This window comes from Amblyomma maculatum, unplaced genomic scaffold, assembly GCF_055883805.1.
Source record: "Amblyomma maculatum isolate TAMU_Amacu unplaced genomic scaffold, ASM5588380v1 scaffold_13, whole genome shotgun sequence".
NCBI lineage: Eukaryota > Metazoa > Arthropoda > Arachnida > Ixodida > Ixodidae > Amblyomma > Amblyomma maculatum.
In genome coordinates, this window is record NW_028146738.1 from 33,572,457 (window position 1) to 33,587,030 (window position 14,574).

Genomic DNA, 14,574 nt, shown 5'->3' on the forward strand with positions numbered 1-14,574 from the left:
TCTACTGTATATATTTTGCAAGCACTGCACTTCGCGAAAGATCTCGTATAAAATCTTAGCAAAATGGAGGCAGACACACATGCAAGGCTCAAAATGTAGTGACATTTTTTCTCCATCCGACGATAGTACTGCTTGTATCGCTACAAGCACTGCTTGTATAATTGTACTTCACTTTGAATGCTGTATAGTAACTCACGTTTTCCTTCAGTACGTTTGCTTCTGGGTCCACAGGCTGCTCAGTACATTGTTAATGCACATGTTTCGCAGTGTTCGACGCTTCGGGCAAGTATCCAACAGGGTCCTTCCAGCTGTCAAGAGCCGATCTGGGCGCCTTCGACGAATGCATTGAGACCGTGATACGGGATGAATATGGGCACGAGACGGGGCGTGGTCAGTACTGCAACCTGCTGGTTTACGCCACTAACAAAAGTGACTTGGATGACCACTTCACTGTTGCCATGGAATTTACACATTCTCGGGTGAGGCCTTGGTTTTTGTTTTCCTTACCTTGGAAACGTTGGTAAGAAGCTTGAAGAAAAAATGCTTTCTGAAAACGTTAGCACTTTAGCAGAGCAACGGACAAAAAATGTTTTTTAGCAGGTGGTCGTAAATTATTATTTAATGTGTCGGCTGACAATGTAAGTGTAACGGCGGTTCGAGGGTGACTTAAGCACTGCGCTGACTTCATATAGAGGGCCATTCAGGTACTGCCCAAAACGTAGGCTGACAGCCTGAGCTAGGCCCGAATGGCCAATACCTGGCCAGTCCAGTAAAATAACTCACGCCCTCCAGGTGGAATGAGGTCTGAGTCCCTTCAGAAATTTAAAGGTAAATTGTTGGAACATCACGTTTTCTTTTCGGAGTACTGCAGTGGGACATAGAAAGGAAAATAGAAAAGCTCCGAGCATATCTGCGTTCCTGAGGAAAAAGTCCAAAGTTGCCCGTAGCATCCTAAGCCCTTGGAATGTGTAAGCTTTGGAAATTTTGGGGACGGTGCATCATAATTTGGCAGTCACCACTGATTTGGCCATAGTCATATTAGGGTTGACAGAAAATGTGGTCGAATTCAGCCAGAATCAAGTCAGGGGTCTAAAGCTGGGCAAACGTTTGAACGTTGCCCCCTTCAGTTTGGCGATGACCATTGAGTTGGCCCTACTCGAATGAGATTGGACACCTAATTTGGGGAAACAAGATTTCTGGAATCTAGAGGGAGAAGTTTGATTGTGCAGGTACCTACTTTCTATGCACACTTTATGCGGACACGTTTTGTGGACACTACTTCACACCATGAGCCAATTATTGGTCTCATACTAATAAAAAAATTCATCAGTCGATCAAAGTGCAATCTCGGCATCAACCTTAACTCCTTTTCGCTTGGTTTTGAAGAATTCGCCGTTCGCAGAAATTCAAATCTTGAACGATATTGAACGTTCCACTAATTTTTTTTTTGTGGATGGCAGAATTTAGAGTGGACATAAATTTTGGGTCTTCATAGCGGTTTTGAGCTAAGGCGGAGGTATTCTGACAGCTTGTGTTGAGAGTGATGTGCATCACGGGAGCTAAGAAAGAAGAAAACGAAACCTGGCCCTCTGCGCTTACTGAGGCAATTTTCGTTGTCAGCCAATACAATGTGGACACAGAAAGTTTCTTGCAGATAAAGGGTCTTTTGATCAATATAATTTTATCCTCACACTTTGTCCTCAAAAGATGAGTGAAAATTTGAGCCCGTGCTCATCTAGTCATGGGTTATGGAAATTCGTAATTTCTGAAAACTAAAGTTCCGCATGCGCAGACATGTTTAAAGATCCTGCTGGAATTCCACTACACAGAAGGTAAATTTTAAACACGTAAGAGAACCAAAATATTTTAGTACAATCCAAAGAAACAATAGCGTAGGACCGCGATGGAACATAAAGATTTTTCAATTATGGGCAGCTGGGGTTGGTGAGGCCGGATAAATTTTTTTGAGCGAAATTGACGGTTGACCTGTCAGGCATGGCAGCCAGCGAAAATCACAAAATGCAATAAAACTTGGGAAATTATCATTTTTAATAATACGAAGGCGACCAATGTGATAAAAAAGGACCTGTGAACTCAGCGGTGCTCGAAGAAAGGTTTTGAAGCAGTTATATCGCGCGAGTTAACAGAATAGCATAGAATTTAAACCATCGATTGTCTTGAAAGGACTCAAAAGCATTTTTAATTTCGTGCTCTAGGCTAGCTGCAGCCAATTTAAAACTGTTATTTTTCAATCACATTCAGTTACCTTCGAACGCGTAATTGGGCCAAAAGTACATATGTAAGAACGTTTTCCACCACGTTGTTACTCCGTACTCTGAACTATGTTTGCCCTACTTTAAGCACCTTAATAATTTCGAATTAACTCTCCTCTTGCTCGCAAAGAAGTTATTACAAGTGGTTAATCAGGGTTAAGCAGAATACATAGCGATGGCCGTTCGTGCTTGTGTTATAGTTTTTGCGTTCTTTGGTAAAGTTAGGCCTATATACTTGGTCGCTCATAATTACCAAAATACATTAAATATAAAGCACAGCTTTCACTAAAACGTACGAACGCGCATGCATGGCCTAGGAGTCACATGCCTTACTCGGCATTCAAGAGGTCTGGAAGGTTTATTCCTGTCACACCCTGCCTCTCACAAATGAGGAACCCGAGTTGGCAGCTCCCCACAACTTTGTCACAGCATATCGTGTCGTTGGGTCACAAAATTGACGAATGGGTGCTCGGCTAGGTGACATGCCAAAATCAACCCCGTACGATACTACACAAAATGACATTTTCGGCTGGTGACCCATGAATGGCAAGGCAGATCGCTCAGCACAGGCTCGGCAAGAAGAGGCAATGAGCTATCGCGAGTGTTGATAGAGGTTGTTCACATCAGAAAGAAGGGGTCTGATTTTGTGAGTAATCCTTCGGTGAATCTGTACTCTAACCAGTACAAGTGTTTAGATACGCTATCTGAAGAGGGTGTGTGATGAAGAGCCTGTTTGGCATGTGTGCATGTACGCATTGTTGGTCATGTTCGCATGGTTCTGCACATGAGATCAGTGTATAAAAGACTGTTTCTTCTGCTAATAAAATCAGTTGAGAGTAGCGCTCTTTCATATCTTGTGACCTGTCCTCGTCCGTTTCCTACTTGTTTCGTGGTAAAACCATTCCTTTTCAATGATGAACCAACTCACCCAGCAGAACGTTTTATTGAAAATTTGGATTGCTGGATCAATTGGTTTACCCGGCGCTAACCGGCATCGACGCAGCCATTCTGCTCGCACGAGTGACATCAAATAAAGAGACGGCTAACTACAGGGAAGTTAAGCTCTAACTTCCGCGCCGTTAAAATATGAAGCGCACCTAATCTCTGTCTTTATGGGCATGATGTGATTGCTTCGGCAACCAGCCCACAAATAAAGCCCTGCTTTAGGCAAACCGTGGGAAAGTGCTTCCATGGCCTAGGGGTAATTTGAATGCAATGGTCCTGGCAGGCTGAGTCTGATGTAACCCTCCCATATGAAATGAGAATGCCGAGTTGGCCGCTTCTACCAAACGTAGTTTCAGGCAACCTTACGTCCAATTAGTGCTCGACCAAATCAGCTGCCGGCCACCGCCTCCTAGCGCCAGGCTTGTGATTGTTTCTCTCACAACGAACGTCATGCCGGCGGACGGCCGCCGGCGCCGGATTTTCGACGAACGGATCCTTTAACGCTGTCGCACTAAAATAATGTTTATTGGCCCACAATCTTTTTTCACGAACGAACTTCAAAAAGAGCGCAGCTGAAAATGAAACCAGTTGAGTAATGCCAGAAAGCTTTGAGTTGATTGCTACTAGCTATGTTTTTGGGTACCTCTCAGTGCTGCAGTTTTATTTCTTTTTGAATTCATTCGCTGCTTGTTTCATTAAAAAAAGAGAGAGAGAGTAAAAACGGCATCCTGAGATCCCAACCGAAATGTGTACAAAATTCTGGCTCATATGCGATTTTGATCATCATCTCTGCAGAATACCTAGCGCGTAACATTGGGCTATCATATAGTTAACGGGCACGTTTGATTTATTTACTATAAGGATATCACCAAAACATTACGAAAAAAACAATGCACAAATTAGAAGAATTTAAAAGCATAGAAGAACCTTCATAGGCGATATTGGAAACACGTATTCGTCGCTTGCCACTTCGACGAGAACTTCTCAGAAAAGCTATATTATTCATTTCTTTTCTGGGCCACTTACACCGCTTATCAAAACATTGCAATGACGGCTGAAGGCAATATTAATCGGCTCAAGTAGGTACTGCGCTGGTATTTGGACGAGTGCTGTTGCAAACGTTTGGCCAATATGTCATCTGTTAGCAAATCAGGGCTACAAAATGAAATTACTGTCATTTATGTTAAGCGTGCAACTGGCTCATTCATAATAATTTTCTTGTGTGCCATTATAGGTCATGCCGACACCTTCTCTGTGCATTCCGCTATTCGGCGCTCTCTGCACTTTTCAGTTGCGCGAACTCCGTTTTTTTTTTTTTCGAAACTTTCTGAAAGCCATACCGGGTACCGAATGGCCAGCATTGGTCACTGGCGATGCGAATGTTCTAACTTCTAGTGGTATACGACATAGTTATCAAGAAGAGGTCCGTGGACAGCACCTAGTGCGGACGTAGAAACCTCCTGGGAGATTTTAAAAAATAATTTGCCTTTTTCAAACAAGAAAAACCGGTTTTCATGAAGAAACGAAACTAATCTAAATGGTAAATATAGTGTTCAAAATACCATCTTGTGCGGCGTCTGGCGTTAGCGCCTGTACATAGCTGAGAATGACATCCACCTGTTGGATCCCTTCAGTGAGCTGTTTCATGCTTTTCTGTGCGTTCGTTTTGTTTCTCAGGATTAATCTAAGCATGGTGAATATTTTTGAAGTTAAAGTAATACGATTAGAGTTAAGAGACACGGTCATTGACTTTGAAGTGCAGCCATCGCGCAAGTAACAATGGCCTCTTCCCTTCGCGCAGATTCGAAAGTTCAGAGACAGCATTTTCGAGCAACGACTGCCAATTGTCCGCCTCGGAATATGTCTTCTCGACGACTGCGACCAGGATGAGCTGCAGGAGATTCTCAATTCAGGTGCGCCACAACCACTCTCGAATGCTTGCGCAAATCTGTTTGTAGTTAACCGCTGGCTCATAGTGCCTATCACTTCAGTTTTGTGTGTCCTTCTTGATTACGACGTGTGTTGATTTTCCTTTTGGCAAAAATGCAGAGTGTGGATTTCTTGGGCAAGCGATTACATTAGCATCGTTCCGTTACGGGAAGAAAAGCGACACTTAGCTGCAGGCAGTATTTAAGCATGCAGCAGGTGCCGCAAAATGCACCACCAAAACATCACATAAGATGCGCTGTGCAGACATTTAATTTCTTTCTCGCAGCTAGCTTGATATTCAAACGGCGAGAGAAGTGCGCCTATGTCGTTCAGATGACTGCGTGCTTAGTTTTCTTCACAAGCATGATCTCGAGAAAACGTATCTTTGTTGCATAAACGCTATTAAGTGAGAGGAAATGAAACGTTTCACGTTGCGAAAACATTCTCTCCCCAAGAGGACTCGTTCTTTAAAGAGGGAAGGTAACTTGTAAACTGTTTTAATTACCTTACTTTAGCCTCTTTATTACCCATAATACCAAATAATTCCCAGACTTAAAATGCTGCCTCTGACTGGCAGGACGAACTCCTCTTGCTGCTTACCGCGGCGACTTGTGTAAATTTCTTCGGGCATCATGAAGAAATAAAGCAGAAATCTCGTTGATAGGCTGTAGTGATTTAACACTTCGTCCAAGGTTCATTCAAATGCCCAATACCTTCCTAAGCATTGTGCCTACTCCATTCATGTTTAGCAGCCTTTGGATGCTGCTTTAATTAAACACAAACGAAATGGGTAACGCAGAATATGGTCACGTAGTAGGTTTTGCAAAAAGGAGATTTTTCAAAAGACGACCTTAAACAGATGACGCCTCATCATCAATATAATGTTCGCGAATTTGTTGTACTACACCCTACCTTTTACGATGGAGTTAGCCAACGCGCGAATGCTCAAGGCACCTTGTCATTCATAATCGGCGTGAACTGATGCGGTAAAGTTCCACTCAGTTTGGTTGTTTGGCGATTTCACGAGCGGCATAAAAGCTCTGAGTGTCGCCATATCTCGTCACCGAGAGCTGATGTAAGCATGAAAGAATGGCAGGCTGTACTTAGAGCCTGCAAAGCCGGCTCATAGATGGTGAGAGTTCCATTGTCTCACTGACTCCCAACGAACTTGTATTGAGATATTTGGCAGAAATTTTCAATAAGAAATTATTATTTAAAACATACTGTGAACAAGGTTTAAAACTACCAACTACAAGCAGAGACTGTGCTTCACTGCACTTCAGTTACTTTGTTTCTCCTCCGTAACTTCGACTCATTGCCGCAGTAAAAGTTCTGAGTACAGCGCCTCAAAGCGTTCCCTCCGCATCTGTGGATGCGACATAAATACTATCAATTTTTACCTCTATAGTGCGCAACTTTCTGAAATGTGGACACAAAATAGGCGATCACGTCTAAACAAATATCTGTACGAATATCGAGCCAGTCATGCTAAATCACTATACGATTCCGTTTTTATATTCCTCCGGATTTCCCTTGCTTTATCTTGCTAGTATGAATGCATTGAAGTGCTTGATAGGTATTTATTCGTTAGATAGTGAAGTGTTTTGAGAGAAATGCTTAAAAAGAAGTGCAGTTCAGCATGAGAAAATACATTGCAGTCACGATATGAACGCATGCGGCCTCAACACAATTAGCATATTTCATAAGTGGGAAGGCTGGATGCTTTTGTGCGCAATGCTTGGCTGCTGTTTACAAAATTTTGACAATCTAAAAATTTTCATTCACTGGATCTCAATTTGCGCTTGACCCTTGGTAGCGTTGCTCTCATGGACTTTTGGTCCCGCTGTGTAAATATATTAAATTTGATGACGATGCTTGTGTATTTTCTGGCGCAACTATTAGACAGAATCTACCATAAACGATAGTATTTCTCCTCGCTGAAAGAGAGGTTAGAGATCCATCTCTAATGCAATTAAACCCAGTCGAGCAGCATGGCAGGAGGAAATTTGTGCTTACTTTGTCAGCAGCGGGTACTTACTGCTGATACTTGGAATTGATCTCTACACCTCCCACATGCAAGGCGGATGCTAGGGTTAATGCTAGCATATTTTCTTTGAGGGGAGAAATTATTTTTGAAGTCCATAACCAGCCACTTCTGCAGGTATTGCCGAACTGTATGTGCCTACAATGCAGAACACGTACGCGACGCATGTTATTTTGTACCTATGCGCTAGCTGAAGCCATATTGTACATCAATTGAGTAGTGCAATTAATGAACCAATAAATAAAAAGGCTGCCCGAAAGGGTACCGTTCTATGAATTTAGGAATTTTGTTTGTTCAGTATTTTCACATTTCAGTGAGAAATGTCCTAAGTGAAAAAGGCAATTTGTTTTCTGACACAGCTTAATCACAGTACAGGACGAAAGTAACTTTTTGCATCTTGGCTATTATGGAGAAAACCGTAATATATTGATAGATTAAAATGTCTTCGCCATTCAAATACCAGAAGTGCATTGCACACCTCTAGGGTGGCGCAGTGGTTACGGCGTTCGACTACTTTTCGCAAGGACGCGGGATCGAATCCCGGCCTCGGCGGCCACTTTTCGATGGAGGTGGAACGAAGTGGCGTTCGTGTGCTGTGCGATGTCTGTGCACGTTAAAGAACACCAGGTAGTCGAAATTTCTGAAGGCCTCCACTACGGCGTCTCTCATAGCTTGAGTCGCTTTGGGACGTTAAACCCCAAAACCAAAAGTGCATCGCACGCTGTCGCCAGTACGCACGTGTTCTACAGTAAAGCCACCGTTCGACAATACCTGCTGGCGTGGCTGGCTATGGGCTTCGAAAATATTTTCGCCTCTAAGAAAAGCTGCTTGCATAAAATGTTCCACATTAAAATCTAAGGTACTGATGTTGATAGTGTGCCATCTCAAGTATATTGATCTAGAGAGCATTCATTCTCAGTTTAGCTCTGATTCTCAAGAGAAAGAATCTTCTTGCGAGCTCTCAAACATATGAAGAAGTGCTTCGTTTAGGAAGATTAAATTGTTTGACAGAAACTGCCATAAAATGTGGCATGGAAAAGTTTGTTTTGAAAAACGCTTTTTTGATGTGTTTGTAAAATGTTTCCAAAAGCACCATATGTTTTTCATTTTTAGTAGGGAAAACAAACGCGAAAACGTCTCAAAATGTTTTTGTGAACGAGTTACACGCAAGAACAGCGGGCGCAAGTAAACTATGCTCAAATAATAGTTGACGGTGCGCTTGTTTAAAGCTTGATTTAAAATGTTAACGTCAGCAAACGTTTTTTTTTTTTTTTTTTTTTTGCGCGGAGTGTTCAAAGAACGCATAGATAGTATTTTTTTTCTCGAGAAAAATGCTAACAAAAGACCATTTGATAGCGAAGACGTTCAATTTTCGCAAAATAAAATTGCTCCCTTCTGGCGCCTGTGACGTTTCGTTTAGAACAACCCAGTGAGCATTAACGGCCGTGCTATTGATAAATGGCAGTAATAAATTAATTCACTGACTCCTCGCTCTTTCTTAATTAACCTGTTCTATAAACCGTAACATAATTTGCGCATTCTCCAACTGCAGGTAATCAACCTCAATGCTGATGTGTAAACCATGCATAAATGTATGATGCTGCTGAACGGCCGAGCCCTGTGGTACCACTATCAAGTTCGCCTATGTGGCACAGAGATTTCACTGACGCAGATAGTGCGGCTAATAAATGCACCCATGAAATTTCCCGGAAGCCATCTAGTGATCAACGCGCTGCACCCCGGCCGAATGGTGATTTGTATACATTTTTCAATTTGCGGTCGCCATTCATAATGTACTCACCGATTCGGGAAGCAAGTAAGGTGTTCTGCGGCGAGAGCGTTAGATACGGAAATTTACATGGGGTAGAAATATGGACCAGTTGCTTAGATGGATTTAGGAAGGGAAAGTATTTTCATCAGATGAAAGGAGTGTGGATGGGAATGACGGTCCTCCCATCCGTCCTGTCGTAAGGTCTTGCGCACAGTAGCTCTTCCTATTTGTCTCTAGGCGTAAGATGAAAATCATATGGCGATTTAATATTGTTCTTCCAACCTTTGTTTGTTGCATGACCTTGCGCACTTATAAGAAAATTTTGCATTCCTGTGAACATGTTAAGGCTTAGTCTTAATGGTTTGTGAAAAGCGACAAACTCCTAACGATTCAATTTACGACTGCAGCGGCGGTTTGCGTGTGACTCTTTGTTTCTATGTGCACCGTTTAGTTAGCAGCTGTGTTAAAGATACCGCGACTGCAACTTACGGGGGGGTTACGTTTAGCTAACGTACTGTCGCTGTTATTGCTCACGTGATTCACCCCTGAAAAGGCAAATAAAATTTTGACTATACCAAGCTCTCTCGGTACATTTTGGACTAGTAGGGTACAAATTACATAATTTTTAAAGTACTGCTACAAAAAAATATTCACACTGCCGCAAAACAAAAAGAAACAAACAAAAAACACCTGCAGCATATGATATTAGCTGCAAAAGATAACGCAGGCATTTATTACCTCTGCTGTTCAAAAAAAAAATCTCTAGCACTTTCCTTCTCTTGCAATTACTCTTTACTTTCTCTCACGTTCTCGTGTTTCAGTTCTCCCACCTTCTGCCGATGTCAGCATGTCAAATTGCGTCACAGGCGTTCATTCTGGCTTTACTAAAGGCCAAGTTATTATCATGTGAGTACGCCAAACAGGATCTCCAATTTTTTCGTGTAAAACACTGCCATGAAGAAGGATGCCTGAAAGATAGATTAACTCTGTTTACTTCGTACCTCTGTGTTTTCTTACCTGTGACAGATCTTTCATTGGCGTCCTGGCTTTATGCGTCGTGCTTGCAACTGTAGTGGACATCTGCAGCTCGCAAGCGGATCTGAAAAGGAAGAATCGAAGTGAGTCTTTCTTTTGAGTGCGAAAAAAAAGCAACGTCATTGCCTTTTTTCATGATTACGACCGATAAAAGAAGAATGAGACAAAACAAATCGTAATATTTTTCCTTTTGTGAAATGAAGCTTCTGCCAGTCAGTGCTTCCCTCTCCCTTAGAGGGAATACGTTGAGGACTCTGCATTTCCCCCCTGTATTGTCCGACTGCATAGAGGTGCAGGCTGTTCCAGACACGGTGGGAAATTGCGGCCGCCTTTACCGCCGTTCTGCGTGAAGTACTGCCACCGACATCCCTGGAAAATGGCTCGCAAATGGAGATGCGCCAATAAGTACGTCTGGCTACCCTTTCTCCATATGCGCTTAGTGCTGCCTCTTCTCCATAGCCCTCGGTGGCAACAGTTTGTGAAGCAGGGTGGCCACGCTGTCTCTGTTTTCTTATATGTTTGAAACACTCTGTTCATCCATCGTTGCTATTTCTGCACCTATTGAGGGCGCGAAGTCAGTAGAAGCTCCCTTTCACACTTTCGTGTACAAAAATAAGCCTGTAACCAAGTTCACCAGATGAGCGACCAAAGTCATGTATAGCTTTCTGTTAACGTACAAAAGACTTTACAGTAATGAGAAATATGAAAGGGAACAAGGTTTGAGCATTTATTTGACGATTATTCCATAATTATGTTTTACAAGCGCAGGTTTTCCAGTTTTCTAGTATTTTTGCTCTTGATGCATAATATCGAAAGATTGTCGTCATACTTAATAGCGAAATATCGAGAATGCAGTCAAAACTCGATTTAACAAAACCCAATTTAACGGAAGTCCCGATTTTATGAAGATAGATATGAAGATTTTATGAAGAACGCGAGAAAAAATTAGGACTAGGGGACAGAGAGTAATGTGCCGTTTTCATGACCGAATAGGCGATGCCATAGGCCGAGCTTTAGAATAGTGTGACCTGTTAGGGGTATAGAAGTGGGGCGTGAGGCCTGGAATGAAAGCCGCATCCTCGCTCATTCCGTAAGCATTGCACGTTGTCGCCCCATCCTGTACCTCCAATTGATAGGGTCCCCCTATCTTAAAACTCCCCATTTTTAGAATGGGCGGCTGACCCTATTCGCCAGGGCGATAGCTTATTAGCGGGATGCTAGTGGGCATGCGCAGAATGCGAGGCTGAAGGTAAAAAGTGGTGGGGTTAGGTACGTTAGTCTCCTCTTATCTTCTCTGACCCTTTTCTGAACTTGCCAGTTTACTGTCCCGTAATTCGGCAAGAAGCACATCCTTGCTTCATATTCGAGTAGTAGGCAACAGATGAGAGTTGTGAAAGCATACCTGAATGAGAGCGGTCATGATAGATTTATAAGCCAGTATACCAGGTTTTATTGGGTTTGGTTACGGGGTTTAACATCTCAACGTGATTTATTTTAGTGATAACAGCCGTAGTGGAGGGCTCCGGAAATTTCGACAACGTGGGGTTCTTTAATGCACTGATAACAGTACGCGGGCGTCTTGATTTTCTCCTCTAACTAAAAGTCTCTGCCGCAGCTGAGATTCTATCCCGCATCCTTGGACACAGCCTTCAAGCGCTCTAACCACGGCGGGGTCAGTAAACGAGGTAAAAGCGTTCAGCAGGCACAAAAGAGAGGCATATTACACAAGCTGGGTAGCTTTTCGCTTGTGTCCCTCCCAGATTCCATTTCGAAGAGTCGCCTTATCCTATAGCACTTTACAATCGAGTCAGTGCCGCGATGCTATCATCTTTTCTCTGCAGGTGTCCTGCTGTCTGCTTTAACGTCCTTTTCTGCTGCGGCGAATACACGGATGTTGCTTCAAGTGGCACGGGAGAAAGGAACTGACAGCTACAACCTTAGGTTCATGCACGGAATCCGCTTCTTCAGCATTCTCTGGATTGTGCTGGGACACTGCTACGCTACACCCTCTGATGTGTGGTGTGCGTGAGTCCATGCGGAAATGTTTTGTCCCTAAATGTTTTTTTTTTATACATTCGTCCATGGGCGAGAAAACCTGGAGAAGTCACAAAAACCCTTATAAGGCTACCTTAAATTACAAAATCGCCGAGGAAAAACAATACGGCTGCTCTGAGGCAATAAATATTAAAAAAAAAAATGGTACAGTCGGGTGGGTGCGTAAAGCAGTGGTATTTTGAGAGGTAGCAGCCGCGGGCGCAAACTGAATGAAAGTGAACTAAATACCGCCTTTTTAAAATAAGGAACAATATATTTAGCCATGTCGGGTGGTGATATATCCAATCGCATATGCTGCACTTTTCAAGCCACACAATCAACAAGTATCGATCACCATTTGATGCATTTTGTCGCGCCATTCATCTATCGTAATGGTCATCGCCTTTTCCGGAATACATAAGGATACTAGGATAGCTAAGCGTAACTATGAATGCCTCTACGCTCGCATTATTGGCGTCTAAACGACTATGCTCGGTTATCTGTTGGCCAGTAACGCTAATTTTAGGGTGCGTCGCGAATAATCACCGTTGTCTTATATTTAGTCCTTTTTAATGATTTCTTATGAATCAACACTGAAAAGGAAGTACATTCTAAGAGTTCATGAAATCGACTGGCTCGCAACATGCAAGATATGATTATTGAAAATGAAGCTCTGGTCATGGCTCTCTAGATATGCGTAAGTGTTGTGGTCTATATAACTAGATGGAGTAGGTTTTGAAACGTAGCTACAGCAATGGACGCGACGCCACATTATTTCAGAGGACTGCTCTATATTAAGAAGACTTTGCTGAGATGCCTTGCAGTATCCACGTGTAAGTTCACACTTTGCATTTTTTTTCTTGCAGCCCGGATGATGAACTTCATAATATACGCTGATCAGTGGCAATCTATGATCGTAACAGCTGCATTCCATGGAGTGGACAGTTTCTTCTTCCTAAGGTGTGTATAAAGCATTAACTGTCGTTCTGAAGAAGCCACTAGCCTCAAGCATGGGCGATACAAAAAGCCTGCGGTTGCTGTGTTTACGCCGCAGGGTCAACACAGAGGTTAACTGACATCAGATTTCATCCATACCGCTGCTAAAACGTGCAGCTCAGATGCGCGTATGACTTTTGGGAGGAAAATGGGGCGCGCCGTATTCAGGAGGCTCTAATCACCAGGCACGAGCTATTAAAAAAAAAAAAAATGAAACCTAAGTACCGTATAAAAGCCGTCCTTGGCAATGGGCGTTTTCAGAGGCTACTGCAACTCTGACACCGGTTGAAGAAATGAAATTGAACACTAATTTTTAGAGATGGTGCTAAGGGGAGCATGTATATTTGTTCACTTTATACAAAGCAGTAATCGTAAGTAGAAATTATAATGTCAGTTCTTAGTCCTACATATGACTGAGAAGTGTAAAGCAAGTGTTTTAGGCTTGCAGAAGTAATTTTAGGGGGCGTAGAGTCTTTGGGAATATTCCCTCGTGTTAAATCTCTTGTTTTCTATCTTGCATAGAACAGGCCTGCGGCCGTGGCTGGAAGGGCGCAACTCTCCAAATTAATACAAATATCATTTTGAGCGATCAAAATCTTTGTGTGGGCTTGTCGGTGAATCATCTTAACTAAATGTATATGAAACGCAAAAAACATGGACAAAAGTCGAAGACGGAAACAATAGGACAGCGCCGATCCTGTTGTTTGTGTCTTCCTCTTCTGTCCCCGTTTTTTGCATTGCATATACTTTTACTCTTTTCAAACATGTGTACAGATCACGATAAAATTTTAGCGAGCTAATTTTATCTGCCAGTGAGACTAATGCTCTTCCGTTATTTCCTTATAATTTCTGACTTTTAGGCGTTAGAGTTTATAACAAGAAAACAAAACATACTCCTTTTTGGGGAAGTTTCTCTTTTATTTCTGAAGTTATGCTGTAGGTTTATTATTAACGAATTACTTATTCCAAGAGGTGAAGAATTTCACTTGTTGGTAAAGTAAAACGTTATTTGGGAAAAAGCTAAAAAATCTTACGGCTGCTCATTTTTCACAGCAAAAAATTGTAAGCACTAATTAAAAGTTTAAGTTTTAAGGCGAGGAGCTTTTCTGGGTGATGATGTTTAATGAAATCGCAACCTGAGTCTGATCTTTGTCCTCATTTTTTACAGGCGCTTTATGCTAAATGAACATTTCCTCATTTGGAGAGGTAATTATGTTTATTAGGAGTAGAAATTGCATAGAAATAATCATTTAGGGATAGGCTACTGTGACTAGAATTTAAAAAAATATATCACTGCCTACTTCCTGCTCAACCACATGGAAAAGTCCTTTGTGAGTTGTAAGTCTAGATTTAAACGAATTCCGAGAGCATTGATAAATGCGAAAGCCTAAGCGTTGCTGGTGCGGGCATTACGTTTGCTCTCATTTTTATTATCAACTAAACGCATCATTACTATGATTGCTAATGCCATCATTGCCATTATCACTAATTGCAGCGTCATGGAGAACAATGATGTGCGTTTCACAATTCCGGGCGTGGCGTAGTTA

The 14,574-nt window shown here is 42.3% G+C and overlaps 1 protein-coding gene across 1 annotated transcript in view; it reads left to right on the forward strand.

Moving 5' to 3' along the window:
• Positions 1–14,574, forward strand: part of LOC146172536 (nose resistant to fluoxetine protein 6-like) — a 66,866-nt gene that overhangs the window by 11,322 nt on the left and 40,970 nt on the right. The window contains exons 2-7 of the mRNA XM_084585791.1: positions 268–479; positions 5,020–5,131; positions 9,784–9,868; positions 9,989–10,080; positions 11,839–12,018; positions 12,898–12,991. Coding sequence (XP_084441917.1) covers positions 268–479; positions 5,020–5,131; positions 9,784–9,868; positions 9,989–10,080; positions 11,839–12,018; positions 12,898–12,991 — 775 coding nt within the window. The remainder of the gene's footprint in view (positions 1–267; positions 480–5,019; positions 5,132–9,783; positions 9,869–9,988; positions 10,081–11,838; positions 12,019–12,897; positions 12,992–14,574) is intronic.